The sequence below is a fragment of the Rhineura floridana genome, chromosome 4 (assembly GCF_030035675.1).
Source record: "Rhineura floridana isolate rRhiFlo1 chromosome 4, rRhiFlo1.hap2, whole genome shotgun sequence".
Taxonomy (NCBI): Eukaryota; Metazoa; Chordata; class Lepidosauria; order Squamata; family Rhineuridae; genus Rhineura; species Rhineura floridana.
In genome coordinates, this window is record NC_084483.1 from 62,518,939 (window position 1) to 62,537,371 (window position 18,433).

Here is an 18,433-nt window from a genome sequence, read left to right on the forward strand (position 1 = left end):
TGGAGAACTGAACAGATGCTTATTTATTAGCAGAACAGCAAAGTGTCAGATTATACTGTGTAGATAGAGCATGACATAAAACTCGTGACATAAAAACCCTACCCCCTAAAGATAATCCTAAAAAACAGAGTTCAAGAATTGCTATACAATTTAACTTTGCTAATCGACACATAAATCCATGTGAAGAAATATATAGACATAGATTATATTTAGAGAAAATAAATGCAACAATAAAGAAAAGAAAGGTCCAAAGAAGATTCAATATTTTTTATCATAAACCTTATAAAGGCAGAAATTCTAGCACTTCATAATTGGGAAAGAACAACTGTTCTTCTTTAATCCTATGGTGGTAAATCAGCACACATAGAAGTATTATTGTGTATCTAATATAATCAGCATTAGGGTCCATTGGTCACAAGTGTTGCCTTTCTGTATAGTGACCCAGGTTGGCATCACAATTTAATAAACAACTCAAATGTGCAGATTGGTGTCAGAAAGAAGCTCACACAACTGCAATTTCTGTCTTAATGTTGGGCAGTTAAGGAAAATAGCATAATAGCTAATTTAGGCAAATAAGCCCAGCAATTTATAGTAGACTATTATTACAGAATAGGAGACAGACTTGTTTTTGTTGTTGTTATATGCCTTCAAGTCGATTTTGACTTATGGCGACCCTATGAATCAGCGACCTCCAATAGCATCTGTTATAAACTACCCTGTTCAGATCTTTTAAGTTCACGTCTGTGGCTTCCTTTATGGAATCAATCCATCTCTTGTTTGGCCTTCTTCTTTGTCTACTCCTTTCTGTTTTTCCCAGCATTACTGTCTTTTCTAGTAAATCATGTCTTCTCAGTATGTGTCCCAAGTATGATAACCTCAGTTTCATCATTTTAGCTTCTAGTGATAGTTCTGGTTTAATTTGTTCTAACACCCAATTATTTGTCTTTTTTGCAGTCTATAGTATGTGCAAACCTCTCCTCTAACACCACATCAATAGGCTATTATTGTTGTTATTGTTATTACCAAAGTTGGTATCTGCATTGGATTTAAATTGATTTTATGTATGTGTTATTTTAAACTGTTTTGATATTAATAATTGTTTTTATATATGCAAAGATTTTGTATATATTTTTATTATATTGTAAATAACTTTGAGATGCCTCATGGGAATCAATTTATAAATGAAATAAATTATTATTAATTACATTTCTGTCCTGTCCTTCCACCCAAAGGAGTCCAAGGTGGCAAATAACCCCTCAGTAAAACAAAACAATTAAAATAAAACAAACACATTTAAAGCATTAAAAAGCATTAAAAACAGTAATATTTATAAACAGTAATATACTGTTGATAATTTCAAGGTTGCCAGGAACAGCCTCTTTAAGCCATGAAACATCTGGGTGAACAGGAATGTTTTTAAACTTCAAAACAACTTCCTGAATGTTAACAACAAAGGAGACAGACACACCTCACTAGGGAGGGCATTCCATAAACAGAGAACCACCACTGAGAAAACTGTCACAGGTGAGCACCAACCAGACATTCATGTGGATAGTCTCATGCTCTGTTCCTTAGCCACGATGTATTATTATGTCATATGTTATTATGTTAAAAAGGTAAAGGTGTCCCCGTACTTATAGTGCGAGTCGTTTCCGACTCTTAGGGTGACATCTTGCGACGTTTACTTTGCAGACCATATATATGGGGTGGGATTGCCAGTTCCTTCCCCGGCCTTTCTTTACCCCCCAGCATATGCCGGGTACTCATTTTACCGACCACGGATGGATGGAAGGCTGAGTGGACCTCGACCCCTTTTACTGGAGATTTGACTTCCTCCTTCTGTTGGAATCGAACTCCGGCCGTGAGCAGAGCTTTTGGCTGCATTACCGCCGCTTACCACTCTGCGCCACGGAGGGTCTTGTTATTATGCTATATTACACTTATTTGGGAAGCCCAAGAAGTGTGTTACAGGTGAACTAAGAAGCTATGACTACGATGCATACACTTAGAAAACCTGTCCCATACCAGTTTTCATAATACAGACCAGATATTGTGGTGCATGTTTTCCATGGAAAGAAATGCTACATCTCTTAAAGGCTGTGGAAAGATTTGGAGATGGCGTATAAATCACATTTATGTTGTTGTAACATGTTTTATTTACATAAGTAGAGCATAAGTAGGAAGAAGGAGCAAGCACTCCAATAAGGCAGCACAATCTTTATCTCGCATCAGATCCCAACAAAAAGGTCAAGCCGTCCTCAGGTGCTTTCAGCCTCCTGTCAACCCACAGTGCTCTCTCTCTCTCTCCCCCTCTCTTGCAAATTACAGAGTGACATTTCTGCTCATCTGGTGGGTATCATCTTCTCCAAACTTTAAGTTGTCTCCAAGACACTGAAGAGTGATCATGTTACCATCTTCTAACCTACTGATGAGCCATCAGCTGATCAAACTGGGATATTAACCAGTAATCTGCCTAACAAAATAAACTTTTGCCAGCAGCCTTAACACTATAATAAATTATAAATCTTGCAGCTGTTCTATATGTTATATGTGGGTAAGCATCTTCTAAGAGAAAGCAGATAATTCAATGATCAGCGTAGGTTGCTTGGTTAGACCATTGATTCCCGACCTGGGGGGGCAGGACCCTCACGGGAATTGCAAAGTCATCCCGGAGGGGGGGTCACAAAGAGCCAAGAGAAGAATTATTTATTCCCTTAAAAATTAATTAATAGCTGTGCATCACCAACTGCATGTCATGCTGCCCTCGGATGAGTCCTCAGAGGAGGATGAGGAGCAGTGGATTGGCACAGCAGACCCAAGAGAAGGAACAAGCAGACTCACCCAAGATGCTGCTCCAGACCTTCCATCACTGGAAGATGATCAGGACACAGCTGGAGCCCCTCAATCAGACTTGGAGCGAACAGGAGCCCCTCCGCTCCCTGCAGAGCGAAGATGCCTGCAAGTAGCAGAGCAACACAGACGCTCTGGCTGTTTAAGGCTACAAGCTCCCAGGAGTCGGACACCTGAACCGGGGAAGGGAGCTTAAAAGGCTTTGGGCTCTTGCTGGAAACATCATTGACCTTTCATGACCCCTTCTAGCCAGCTGGTTTGTGATCACATGTCTTTGACCCTGCCCTGTCTCATTGGATCTCCAGTACCTTGACTTTGGACTCCCCCCAGGACTCATCTGTTTTTCACATTCTCGGTTTTTCCCACCTGGTATTTTCACTGACTCTAGTTGTGGGCCTCTTAGCCTCAACCCAAGCCTGACAGATGTATGGCCTGGTTGCTGGCCATTACCTGCTATTTATCAGAGCTTGGAAAAGTTACTTTTTGAACTACAACTCCCATCAGCCCCAGCCAGCATGGCCACTGGATTGGGCTGATGGGAGTTGTAGTTCAAACAAGTAACTTTTCCAAGCACTGCTAATTATGTTACTGCAGCTGTAAACTATTTCACTTGGTTGGCAGAGACTGACACTGCACTGCATGTGCATGCAGCAGTTTCCGTTTCCGTCTCCCTCCCTCCCTCTCTCCCTCCTTCCTTCCTTTCTGCCAATACAGTCAGTTCCTGCCACACAGAGAGCTGACCAGCACAGCACACAAGTGAGTATATCAAGGGAAGGGGCCAGCTGGGCTTATTTAAGGTCCAGCACATCTCTTCCCCCCCCCTTTTGTCAGCAGCAGTAAGGGAAGATTGATTGAGCTGATTGTCTCTGGCCATAGAGACAGAGGGACCCTGGGAGGGGTCTGCTTGCTAAAAAAAGTAACGAATGGAGTCCCAGAGTGTCCCCCCATGAATGCACACCTGGGTCCTCATTAAAAATTTACTATATAGTTAACTTATAGTACAATGTATACATATCTACTCAGAAGTAAGTCTTCATATTTAATGGGGCTTACTCCCAGGTAAATCAAATTGCAGTAATCAGACCAGTAAGATTCTGTTGTAGCTTTGAAGCTGTACTACTTTTTTGGAGGGGGGACCATGGGGCTTTATAGTGCAAAGATGCATCATTCTGGTTAAAGGATGTAAAAATTTATGTCTATAATACAAGGACTTTGGCTGCAGTCCTAAACAGGTCTGTTCAGAAGTAAGTCCTAAATAATGCAATGGAGCAACAGCCATATGAGGTAGGTTAGGCTGAGAGTGAGTGGCCGTCGTTTAGATAGTTTGGTAGACAGTGCTGGGGAGGAGTCAGTGGTCGTGGTGCATGTTGGCACCAATGACATGGGGAAATGCAGCCGTGAGGTTCTGGAAGCAAAATTTAGGCTGCTAGGTAGGATGCTGAAAGCCAGGACCTCCAAGGTGGCTTTCTCTGAAATGCTACCGGTTCCACGCGCAGGACCAGCCAGACAGGCACAGCTTTGTAGTCTCAATGCGCGGGTGAGACGATGGTGTTGGGAGGAGGGGTTTGGATTTGTTAGGAACTGGGGAACATTTTGGGACAAGCCAGGCCTGTACAAAAGGGACGGGCTCCACTTGAACCAGAATGGAACCAGACTGCTGGCACTTAAAATTAAAAAGGTGGCAGAGCAGCTTTTAAACTGACTGAGGAGGGAAACCCGACAGGAGCTGAGGAAGATCCGGTTTGGAATAAACCTCCCCCATGGGATAAAGACCAAAGAAATGATGAAATTTTAAAAGGGGTAGGCCTAGAAGTAGGCATTGTGAGAGCAGGGGCACAGGATATCAATTCAGAAGGGCAAAACTACCACAGGCCAAACCAAAAGTGCCAAAGACACTTGAAGAGAGACACTGCTTACAAGTGCCTGTACGCTAATGCTAGAAGCCTCTGAACCAAGATGGGAGAACTGGAGTGCTTGGTCTTAGAGGAGAGCATTGATATAGTGAGCATAACGGAGACCTGGTGGAATGGAGAAAACCAGTGGGATACGGTTATCCCTGGATATAAACTATATCGGAAGGACAGGGAAGGACATATTGGTGGCAGTGTCGCTCTATACGTGAAAGAAGGCACATAATCCAGTAAGCTCGAAACCCCAAAAGGACTCCTCCACAGAATTGTGGGTGGTGATACCATGCCCCAGGAGGGATTTAATACTGGGAACAATCTATCGTCCCCCTGATCAAAATGCTCAGGGAGACCTGGAGATGAGATATGAAATTGAGGAAGCATCCAAACTAGGAAATGTAATAGTAAAGGGTGACTTCAACTACTGGGACATACACTGGCCACATATGTGTTCCAGTCACAACAAGAAGCAAAATTTCTAGATATTCTAAATGACTATTCCCTAGACCAGTTGGTCATGGAACCGACCAGAGAGACGGCAACCCTGGACTTAATCCTCAGTGGGGACAGGGACCTGGTGCGAGATGTAAGTGTTGTCAAACCGATTGGGAGCAGTGACCATAGTGCTATTAAATTAAACATACATGTAAATGGCCAATTGCCAAGAAAATCCAATATGATCACATTTGACTTCAAAAGAGGAAACTTCACAAAAATGAGGGGATTGGTAAAAAGAAAGCTGAAAAACAAAGTCCAGAGGGTCACATCACTTGAAAATGCTTGGAAGTTGTTTAAAAACACTATATTAGAAGCTCAACTGGAGTGCATACCGCAGATCAGAAAAGGTACCGCCAGGGCCAAGAAGATGCCAGCATGGTTAACGAGCAAAGTCAAGGAAGCTCTTAGAGGCAAAAAGTCTTCCTTCAGAAAATGGAAATCTTGTCCGAATGAAGAAAATAAAAAAGAACACAAACTGGCAAAATAAATGCCAGAAGACTATAAGGGATGCTAAAAAAGAATTTGAGGAGCACATTGCTAAGAACATAAAAACCAACAACAAAAAAATCTATAAATACATTCAAAGCAGGAGACCATCTAGGGAGGCGATCGGATCCTTGGATGATAAGGGAGTTAAAGGTGTACTAAAGAACGATAAGGAGATTGCAGAGAAGCTAAATGAATTCTTTGCATCTGTCTTCACAGGGGAAGATATAGGGCAGATCCCTGAACCTGAACTAACATTTGCAGGAAGGGATTCTGAGGAACTGAGACAAATAGTGGTAATGAGAGAGGAAGTTCTAGGTTTAATAGACAATATAAAAACTGACAAATCACCAGGCCCAGATGGCATCCACCTGAGAGTTTTCAAAGAACTCAAATGTGAAATTGCTGATCTGCTAACTAAAATATGTAACTTGTCCCTCAGGTCCTCCTCCGTGCGTGAGGACTGGAAAGTGGCAAATGTAACGCCAATATTCAAAAAGGGATCCAGGGGGGATTCCGGAAATTACAGGCCAGTTAGCTTAACTTCTGTCCCTGGAAAACTGGTAGAAAGTATTATTAAAACTAGATTAACTAAGCACATAGAAGAACAAGCCTTGCTGAAGCAGAGCCAGCATGGCTTCTGCAAGGGAAAGTCCTGTCTCAGTAACCTATTAGAATTCTTTGAGAGTGTCAACAAGCATATCGATAGAGGTGATCCAGTGGACATAGTGTACTTAGACTTTCAAAAAGCGTTTGACAAGGTAGCTCACCAAAGACTTCTGAGGAAGCTTAGCAGTCATGGAATAAGAGGAGAGGTCCTCTTGTGGCTAAGGAATTGGTTAAGAAGCAGAAAGCAGAGAGTAGGAATAAATGGACAGTTCTCCCAATGGAGGGCTGTAGAAAGTGGAGTCCCTCAAGGATCGGTATTGGGACCTGTACTTTTCAACTTGTTCATTAATGACCTAGAATTAGGAGTGAGCAGCGAAGTGTTCAAGTCTGCTGACGATACTAAATTGTTCACAGTTGTTAAAACAAAAAGGGATTGCGAAGAGCTCCAAAAAGACCTCTCCAAACTGAATGAATGGGCGGAAAAATGGCAAATGCAATTCAACATAAACAAGTGTAAAATTATACATATTGGAGCAAAAATGTTAATTTCACATATAAGCTCATGGGGTCTGAACTGGTGGTGACCGACCAGGAGAGAGAACTCGGGGTTGTAGTGGACAGCACGATGAAAATGTCGACCCAGGGTGCGGCAGCTGTGAAAAAGTCAAATTCCATGCTAGCAATAATTAGGAAAGGTATTGAAAATAAAACAGCCGATATCATAATGCAGTTGTATAATTTATTTATTTTATTTATTTATTATTTTATTAAATTTATATACCGCCCCATAGCCGAAGCTCTCTGGGCGGTTCACAACAGTCATACATCAAATACAATAAACCACATATTTAGACAATTTAAAACATCTTTAAAATTTTTAAATTCTTAAAAAAGTTAAGAAACAATTTTAACACATACTAAAATGCCTGGGAGAAGAGGAGAGTTTTAACCTGGCGCCGAAAAGATAATAATGTTGGCGCCAGGCGTACCTCATCAGGAAGATTGTTCCATAATTCGGGGGCCACCACTGAAAAGGCCCTTTTTCTTGTTGATACCCTCCGAGCTTCCCTATGAGTAGGCACCCGGAAGAGGGTCTTCGATGTTGAGCGTAGTGTACGCGTAGGTTCATATCGGGAGAGGCATTCCATCAGGTATTGTGGTCCCGAGCTGTATAAGGCTTTATAGGTTAACACCAGCACTTTGACCCAGGCCCGGAAACATATAGGCAGCCAATGCAAGCGGGCCAGAATCGGTGTTAAATGTTCGGACCGCCGGGTCCCTGTTATCAATCTGGCCGCTGCATTTTGCACGAGCTGCATTTTCCAAACCGTCTTCAAAGGCAGCCCCACGTACAGCGCATTGCAGTAATCTAATTTAGAGGTTACCAGAGCATGAACAACTGAAGCGAGGTTCTCTCTGTCCAGATAGGGATGTAGCTGGGCCACCATCCAAAGTTGGTAAAAAGCACTCCGTGCCACCGAGGCTACCTGTGCCTCGAGTGACAAGGATGGTTCTAAAAGAACTCCCAAGCTACGAACCTGCTCCTTCAGGGGGAGTGCAACCCCATCCAGAACAGGTCGAACATCCGCCATCCGGTCAGGAGAACCACCCACTAACAGCATCTCAGTCTTGTCTGGATTGAGCCTCAGTTTGTTAGCTCTCATCCAGTCCATCGTCGCAGCCAGGCATTGGTTCAGCACATGACAGCCTCACCTGAAAAAGATGAAAAGGAGAAGTAGAGCTGCGTGTCATCAGCATACTGATGGCAACGCACTCCAAAACTTCTGATGACCGCACCCAGCGGCTTCATGTAGATATTAAAAAGCATGGGGGACAGAACTGACCCCTGCGGAACTCCATACTGGACGGCCCAGGATGTCGAGCAATGCTCCCTCAGCACTACCCTCTGGAGACGGCCCGCCAAGTAGGAGCGGAACCACTGCCAAGCAGTGCCGCCAACTCCCAAATCAGCGAGTCTCCCCAGAAGGATACCATGGTCGATGGTATCAAAAGCCGCTGAGAGATCAAGGAGAATCAGCAGAGTCACACTCCCCCTGTCTTTCTCCCGACAAAGGTCATCATACAGGGCGACCAAGGCTGTCTCCATGCCAAAACCGGGCCTGAAACCCGACTGAAATGGATCCAGATAATCGGTCTCATCCAAGAGTGTCTGGAGCTGGTCGGCAACCACTCGTTCCAGGACCTAACCCAGGAATGGAACATTTGCTACCGGCCTATAGTTATTAAAATTTTCTGGGTCCAGAGACGATTTCTTCAGAAGTGGTCTTACTACCGCCTCTTTCAGGCAGCTAGGGACCACTCCCTCACGCAATGAGGCATTAATCACTTCCCTGGCCCAGCTGGCTGTCCCAATCCTGCTAGCTTTTATCAGCCAAGAGGGGCAAGGATCCAACCATAAATCTATGATCCAGCCACATTTGGAATACTGTGTACAGTTCTGGTTGCCTCATCTCAAAAAGGATATTATAGAGTTGGAAAAGGTTCAGAAGAGGGCAACCAGAATGATCAAGGGGATGGAGTGACTCCCTTATGAGGAAAGGTTGCAGCACTTGTGGCTTTTTAGTTTAGATAAAAGGCGGGTCAGAGGAGACATGATAGAAGTGTATAAAATTATGCATGGCATTGAGAAAGTGGATAGAGAAAAGTTCTTCTCCCTCTCTCATAATACTAGAACTCGTGGACATTCAAAGAAGCTGAATGTTGGGAGATTCAGGACAGACAAAAGGAAGTACTTCTTTACTCAGTGCATAGTTAAACTATGGAATTTGCTCCCACAAGATGCAGTAATGGCCACCAGCTTGGATAGCTTTAAAAGAAGATTAGACAAATTCATGGAGGACAGGGCTATCAATGGCTACTAGCCATGATGGCTGTGCTGTGCCACCCTAGTCAGAGGCAGCATGCTTCTGAAAACCAGTTGCTGGAAGCCTCAGGAGGGGAGAGTGTTCTTGCACTTGGGTCCTGCTTGCGGGCTTCCCCCAGGCACCTGGTTGGCCACTGTGAGAACAGGATGCTGGACTAGATGGGCCACTGGCCTGATCCAGCAGGCTCTTCTTATGTTCTTATGTCTGCCATGGCTCCCACCTCTACAATATTCTGTGGAAGAAAAAAGGTCAAGTTACTGCACAATTCCCACATACACACACACCTTCCTGTCAGTTAATCCTAGGAAGCTGCCGAGGGCACTTTTTTTGTAAGGGCATTTCAATTTTTAAAAAAAAAAAAAAAAACCCAAAACACGTCACCAAAGGATTACCTATGAGGCTACCGAAATGTATATACAGAGAATGTGTCAGCACATCATACACGCCCAGTCTCTGATGCATTCACACATCTCTTCTCTGGCAGTTGAATTTAGCCTCTCCCCAATCACTATTTGAAAAATTGCTCATGAATATTAATTAATGTTCAGAACATGTGCCATATCCTGCAAGTCAGAGATAGGGAACCACCAATCTTCAGTCCACACCCAGCCCTCAAGGCCGTTCCATGTGGCCCATAAGCATTCCCTCTCAGCCCAGCTCACTCCTTGCCCTTTACTACCCCTCTTTCAGTGCCCCACAGAGTACACAGAGGGGAAGCTTAACTCTCCCCAAACACTGTAATCACCACAACCACCTCTGACGCTATATTTAGGTTTAGGAAAATAACTCCCTTTGCTACCAATGGGAGGCTTGCCCCCACCCCACCCCCACCCCCGCATAATTGCTGTGCAGGGAAAGATCTCTCACTGGAAAGGAAAATATTAGGGTAAACCTAATGCATGCTGTGATCCTAGAGAAATTAGTCCCCAGTGTGACATTTAGGCTTGCGGGCAAAGATCCTATAGGCGCCAATTTGGAGAAATGTAAATCACCCATTAAAAAAAATTATGGTTCTTGAATGGATTTATTACGTTCTATAGATGGCAGAGAATTTATTTGTTTGCAGATTACCTGTAAACACTGCAATTTCTTGATATGCATGAATAATTTTTAACCCAGTTGCAAAACTCATGTGTGACAACACTGAGGCCAGTGCATTATTCAAGAGATTTATTATATACATTCTGCAAACATTCTTGCAGAACACCTTAACTCTCACTCATGAAACAAATGTGAAAGATTCAGAAATATGGGGAACTGCATGACATTTTTTCTGTATTTGATGATGCTCGGAAAGAGGTTCTACATTTATCATCTTTAGCAGACAAACTCAGATAGCTTCACTAAACTCTATGAAATTTGTCCAGAACTGCAGATGTACACTATTCGGATCCTATTAATTTAAACTGGCTGTATCACTATGAGCATCCCTAAACCTTGCAAAATCTTATTCCAGCACCTTCCTTTCTGTTTGGTACAACAGAAACTTCCAGAGCTCTATAGGTTGGATATGCTGAATAGTCCTATGCAGTGCAGGATGGCATGAAAGGACCCATTTCTACACTGTGTAACTTTATGAGAGCTAAAACATGATCAAGAAATTAATTTGGGCATAAATCTCAAGCTGGGCTGTTCTAGGACTGTACCATTTAGATCGCAGACACTACATACTTCCCTATATTAAAAAAATCCTTCCCAATATAAAACATTCCAAGAGGAAGGTTAACCTTGCTTTGGACATGATTGTTCACCATTTATTCAGTGTTTTCTTACATACGAGAACTTTCAATATGTGATTCCCAAAGCTGCAATCTGAATCTTACAATCCATCTAACACCATGTGATTAATTTGCTCCATTTTTGCCATTTTCTTGACTTTTTATACTATGACAACAGCTGGTGCTTGGAGGGCAAGCTGCAGCTGGAATGCTGTGGGTTCAACACACTATTTCTAGGATTAAACTTCAATATGAGAAAATAAAAATGTAAGAGCCCTACTGGATCAGAACACCAAGGGCCCATCTAGTCCAATATCCTGTTTTCTGAGGTGGCAATCCAGAATGCCTCTGGGAACCCCACAATCAGACCATGAAGACAGTACCCTTCACCTCTGAACTTAGAGATCACATATAGCCATTATGACTAGTAGCCACTGATAGCGTTGTCCTCCATGAACTGCCTAATCCTCTTTTAAGCCAATCTAAGCTAATGGCCATCATCATGTGTTTCTTTTTTTTTTTTTACAATAATTTTTATTCAAATTTTCATAAAACATAGAAAACAAAATCATAAAACATTCAAAGACAAAAAACAAAACAAAACAAAAATGATTAAACAAAAAAAATAAAATGTTGACTTCCCATTTGTCACATATCAAATCAGTTATAGGTCTACAATATATAACAATCCTGTCTCTTAAATCATATTATAAAATCACTTTCCTCCAGTAGTTATCTTAATTAATCATCAAATCTCATAAACATTACTTTATTCTTTCCACAAAAAGTCAAAGAGAGGTTTCAGTTCTTTAAGAAATATATCTATCAATTTTTCTCCAAATAAACATGTCAATTAATCCATCTCGTTAATAATTATAATAATCTTATTGTCATAACCATAGTCCAAATAAACATTTCGATTAATCCATCTCATCAGAATCTGTTAGGTCCAATAATTTCAATAGCCATTATTCCATTATCCCTATTAGTTCCATCTTCCATCTTCAATAGTCCTGTAAGTCCAGTAATTTCAGTGTCCAATCTTCCATTATCAGTATTCCATAATAATCTTGCTGTTGTAGCCATAGTCATATAATAAGAGTCTGATGGGAATTTCCTCTATCCCAAATATTTTCTTGCCATCCATTCTGAATAAGTTGCTGAAATACTGTTGTAAAGTCATATCTGTGTTCTTCTTTTTTACAAAATGCACTGGCTCATCTCTTAAGAGTTTTTCCATTGTCACATGGCTGCAGTTAATTCCATAGATTTTCTCTATATCAAGCTCCATCACATCATTCCAGTCCAGAAGATTATCCAAGCCATTGATAACTTTATCTCTAATATCTTCATTAATTTCTTCAGAGATAACGTTAAATTCCAAACAGTAGATTTTATTTCTAAAATCCATAAACTCCAGATCTTTTTCCAATTCCACATTTGTTCCAATCTCCAGGGCTTGTATCTTCCCTTTATTTTTTCTTTTCTCATCTCTGATCTCATTCTCCTCTCTCACAGGATCCCCTATTTCTTTACACTCCTGCGTCATTTTGCTCAGTTCAATTTTCAGCTCCTTACTACCCTGTCGCAGGGTTTGTTTCGTTATCTCAATCTCATCCATTATTTTCTGAAACATAATTACTTCCAGATTCTCAGCCACTTTCTTGATTGCCATTTTTAAAACCACGAAAACAAAGCAAAACAAAAATAAAGAAGAACCACTTCTTATTTCAGCAACAATTGGGTTAATATTCCAGGCTTGATGACATCACAGTATAAACAGAGCAACCTGCCTTATCTCTCTATGTTCAAGAATGCAAAACAAATTTAGTTCCCAGTATCAAAACAGTTAGTGGCGTCGTGAAGAAGCAGATTCGTCAAAATAAAATAGACCAAAAAGAGAATAGTCCCAGACAATATAATATTCCTCGGAATAGAAATCAGGAATAGAAATCCCTCTTCTGTTTATTATCTTTAGAATGCACTTCCAGGACAGCTTTTTGCGACAGAAACAGAGATAAGCTGTTAATTTCGTGAATAACAGAGAAGAGCTATAGCTCACCCAGAAGTTGTCCAAAGCCGATCAATCTGACAAATCTCCTTTTGCTGCAACAATTTAAACCAAGTAAAAAAAATAATAGAAAGAAGGGTGCTTGCCTGTTAGTCCGTTCTCTCTTTAAAGAAAAGATAAACGTATCGCTTAAGCAGATAGAGCTTGTTAGGAAGTCCGTCCGGCATTGTTGGCTGGACCTTATCTCATAAATTAATGAAATCCAGTCCTCCCAACAAAAACAGGCTTTGAGGTTGATCTCTACGTTTCTCCCTGCCCGGGAGAAATTTCATCAGTCAAAAAAAAAAATGTTCTGACTGATTTATATCTGAATAAGCTTCTTTTGAGGCGGGAGCCCGTCCCAAAAGCAGGCACAAGCGAAGTCACCCTTCCCGGAAGTCCATTATGTGTTTCTTTATGTGAAAAGCATGCTTTGAGTGGTGTATTTGTGCACACCAGTTGAATAAAGCTTCAAAGGAAAATAGTATTTTCAACTGCTCTAGCACTTGGAAACACACAAGTTGCATCTTCTGCGTGTTTTGAAATCAGCGTTTTGCCTGTGAGCAGCCAGATTAGTCAGAGCATAATTATATATATTAATAAAAAGAGAAACATCATATTAGGAAGCATTAAACCAGACACATTTGAATGATAGCTCATGCTAGGCATTTATTAAATGCATCCCCAGTTTTCAGATTAATGAACACACACATTCTCATGTTATACTTCAGTCTTTCTTGTCTCTTTAACTTCAATACGCAGTTTCATGATGGAAAATTGGCATTGATAGGACAGGAGATTTCAGTGCAATCTATCCCATTGAAGTCAACATCAACATTCCCATAATTTATTGGTCACGAAGCCCACAACGAACAAGAAGAGGATGGAGAGATGTGGGTGACAGAGAGAGAGAGAGAGAGAGAGAGAGCGCACAATGGCAGAAATGCTACCATCACCTCCTTCGATCCTTCAGCTTTCCATCCATTACCATGTGAGTCAAGTAGGCCTCTGCAACACTGCCTTGCACCATCACAGGAGCAGGTGTGTGTTTGTGTGGGAAATTTACCAGCCAAAATGTTGCTGCAGGAACCGAGTTTAATTTTTATAATTATTTATTTCAGCTATGAATCACTTCCCATGAGGCATCCCAAAGTGATTTGCAATGTAATGAAAACATAAATAAAACATTTACATATATGTAAAAAGTTTAAAACAACTGTGGCATATACATAAAAACAATTCAACCACTGCTAACTAAACACAATACTTTCTTTTGGAAGATGTTCACACATTGACTGGTGACTCACCATGTCTTAGATTTAGGCTACAATCCTATGCAGACTTACATGGGAATAAATGCCATTTAACTCTGCAATTCTTAATTCTAAGAAAACATTTATAGAACCAGGTTGTAAATGATGTACATGCACATGTGTTTCATCCCTGTATTTGTCTAAAGACATGCAATATCCAGCGATAAGAAAGCATATCATTTTTTACATCAGGGATAACTAACATGGTACCCTCCCAATGACATTGGACTACAGCTCCCATCATCCCTGACCACGCTGGTTGAGGCTAATGGGAGTTGCAGTCCAAAATCATCTGGAGGGCATCATTTTAGTTATGCCTAGTTTCCTATTTTGGAACATAAAGGAACATAAGCTCTCTTATTACTGAGTTAGACCATTGGTCCATCTAGCTCAGTATCATCTACATTGGCCAGGGACATTCTCAGCCCTACCTGGCAATGTCAGGGATTGAACCTGGGATCTGCTGCGTGCAAAGCAGACATTCTGCCACTGAGCTACGGACCTTGCCCTAACATGATGAGATGAAACATAACCAGAATTGACAGTATCAGACCAGGTAGACTATTTGTCTGATTCAGTGTAAACTGGTTGCTTATATACACTGGTAATCATATTTGTATCCCATTCTCCCTCCAAGGAGGTGAGAGCAGCATAAATGATACTATCTCATGTTAGCAACAAAACAACCCTGTAAACTTGTCTAGGTTGACTCAGTGACTTGCCTTAAGCTATCCATTGAGCGTCATGGCTGCGGAGGATTTCAAACCCGGCTGTACCACAGCCAAAGCCTTGTAGCTGCTTTATAACACTAGGGCACCACATGGTCATATTTAATATCCTGGCAGTGTTGCACTAGTTTACATTGGGGAGGGAAATAACACTGGCTGAAGAGTAGGGATGGAACTATCTGTCAATTTTGGTTTTCTCAATTTCTCATTTTTTAAATCTTAAATTTGGTTCTCCACATTTCTGCAGCAATTTGAAAACTTTTGTAAAAAAAATCCTCATGGTAGTGCAAATTTCTCCTAATAAATACATTCTTGCATGCAATTTTGTATACATGTACAGGAGGGCCCCACTTTACGGCGTTCTGCTTTACAGCATTCCGCTGATGCAGCAGCTTTCAATCAGGGGAAATTCCCCACTTTAAAGCCGGTTTTGCGACATTTTGTGATGTTTTTGCATCATTTTCGCACAGCACGGCCTATTATAGTCTATGGGGCCCCGCTTTACGGCGGGGGCCTGGTCCCTAACCCGCCGTATTAGTGGGGCCCTCCTGTACACATTTTTGCAAACAATTTCTCCTAATATGTAGCATTTTTGAATACTTCTTTCACCAATGTATTCATTTTGTTCACAATTTCCCATAATATATACATTTTTGTAAACACTGCTTGTTTGGAGAACTGCATTGCAAAATTCAGATAAATGCAAATTTTGAAGGATTGCTGTGTTTCAGTGTTCATATTGTTCTGGAAAGTGCAAATTTGATAAATTCAGCTTGAAATGCAGACTGAATCAACTTTCTCCCCCATCTCTATTGCAGATGCAGAGCAGCTATCAAATTCCTTTCTTGCAAGAAATATTAAATAATTGGCCAAGAGCTTATGGGTACTTGAAACAAAAATAAAGGAATGATATATCAGTAGCAGAGGGAAAATAATAGTATCTCACCTCTTAGCTTATAATAAGCTTGATGGCTTGCTAAAATTTGCTTCACTGACTCTTGAGGGCAACCCTTCACTCCAATTGGGGAAAAAGAAGATCTCTTTGTTCGATGTTTGGCCATATCAAATATCCTTCGAATAATTGATACTCTAGACCTCTTGGTCATTCTTTCTGACTTTTCAGATCCTGAAGCATCTACAAGATGTTTGGCTTCACCATGGTTAATTTTATTACGTGTTTCTATAAAAGGAAAGGCACAGAGAAGTACATATGTCAATGAAATGTTATACATAGATGCTTGTGGGTCCATCACCACAACATCTGCAAAAGGATAATGAAACAGACTATTACTTCAAATTATCAATGACATGACAAATGCTCCAATATGTCTTGCTGACATTGCAAGGTTCTTAGCTTAACAATGCCAGGATGTCTGTGTCATCAAAAACTGTTTTGCCACTGAATTTCATTTCTCTTTGACCACACTGTTTTACAGTTATCCCACCCAGTAATGTATATCTGCAACTCAGGATAACCTGTCACGTATCTGATGAAGTCAACTGTAGTTCACAAACGTTTATACTATAAAACATTTGTTAGGCTTTAAGGTGCTGCAGGATTCGTCGTTGTTTTTACCAAAAAATGCAACATCACATTTATTTATTTACTGTATTTGTATACCGCCCCATAGCCGAAGCTCTCTGGGCGGTTTACAGTAATTAAAAACATTAAAAACAAATATACAAATTTAAAACACATCTTTTAAAAATAATTTAAAACACCATTTAAAAAATTAAAACAATTTAAAAACACATGCTAAAATGCCTGGGAGAAGAGGAAAGTCACGTGTCTAATTGCTTGGAGGGAATATGCTCCAAAGGATATGCATATCCAGAGTTCACTTTTGTAATCCTGAGATCACATTTTCAGAGCTATATCCGCTGAGTGCAACCAGCAATTTACTTGCAAAAGTAAATAAGGGCTGATTTTGTATTTTATAAAGCAATAAACCCACATTTCCCACCCAGGTTTATAGCCAATCCAGTTCTGGTGCTCTCATAAACACACATGCATATACATGCTGTACATTTCTCCGGAGACCCAGGAAAATGCAGATAAGTGGTCTAAGCAGACTATGGTTTTTGCTTTTCTTACAACTATTATAGCATCCAAGTACTTAAAGTCTACCAGAATATTTCATGAGAGAAAGAGAGTTTGAGTCCTAAATAAAACATGGGCCATAACGGCCTTGGATTCTAATGTGCTAGAATGGCTAGGAAAATATGGAGTGTGTTTCTAAACATTACATGAGTTCTCAAATACCTGTTCATTTCTCCCCCACATCTTATATATGCCTAATACAAGATGTGAAAAAATGAACGGGTATTTTAAACCCACTCCAAGTTTTCCTAGCCATTCTAGCATATTAGAATCCTAAAAGACAAACAAAAAACAAAAAACTACTTACTTTAAAACTTATAGTATATATATTTTAAAATGGGACAAGAGCATTGGCATGCAAGACAGCAAAGCATTAGGAGAGTTGACACTATCACATTTTTTGGAAAATTACATGGCAATATTATCTTTATTAAATGAGAGCAGAGCTTTGCACAGTGTATTTGCTGGCCTGGATATTGTGCCTAACATAAGTTTACATGACATCATAATTCAAGGTGTGTAGGGTTTTTTTAAGCTAATAGTAAGAAAAGTATGAGCTCTGAATTTCAATGACTCAAAAAAAGAAGCTGCATTTTCATTTTTATGCAGATAATGAAGGAGCAGTCAGTGAAGTAATTATATTTTGAATTCTATTCACTGATGCTTAAAAAATTATAATATTGATTTTAAATGAACCTTTCAAGATGTTTTGGATGCATTTTGTGGTACTTCTTTTTTTAAAAAAAAATTGTACAAGCAACCTGAAAAGCAGGAAAGGTAAACAGATCCCAAGACTTGCTTAAAGAACTTCCATGAAAAGGAAATGGTAAAATGTGTTGATAATTGGAAAACTTTCTGAGGCAGAAAATATTTGTCTAAGAGGCCAACAATCTGTAGCTAGCTTGGATACTGATGAATTGACTAGATGGCAATTGCATTTGGATGTGGTTCAAATCCACTAAGGGCTGGAGAAAAGGAATCAAATGCCTTTCAAGAGAATCAAACTTACAAGAGAATAAGAATATTAGGGGAATTAAGAGCTAAATATTTAGTGGAGCATGACAAGTTTCAATGTAGCAGGAATGATTTATGCCTGTTTTTTTTCTTTCTTTCTGTGAAATGTAGAATATAGCTTCAAGCAAAGTCATAAACATTAATTATTGTGCCAGTGGGTGTTAGATAGATGAAAAGAAAATAAGAGAGGAAAGATACTTCATCTTTTGGATTTGGAATCAAATGAATTGAATTTGAGTTGACAAAAAAAAAAACAGGGGAAAGGGACACTTCT

General features: G+C 40.4%; 1 protein-coding gene across 1 annotated transcript in view; it reads right to left on the reverse strand.

Annotated features, from left to right (window-relative positions):
* The window catches only part of IMPG1 (interphotoreceptor matrix proteoglycan 1), a 111,001-nt gene extending 94,872 nt beyond the window's left edge, over nucleotides 1–16,129 (reverse strand). The window contains 1 exon segment of the mRNA XM_061626070.1: nucleotides 15,991–16,129. Within this exon segment, the coding sequence (XP_061482054.1) occupies nucleotides 15,991–16,105 (115 nt within the window). The 5' untranslated portion in view covers nucleotides 16,106–16,129.
* Nucleotides 16,130–18,433: the final 2,304 nt, after the last annotated feature.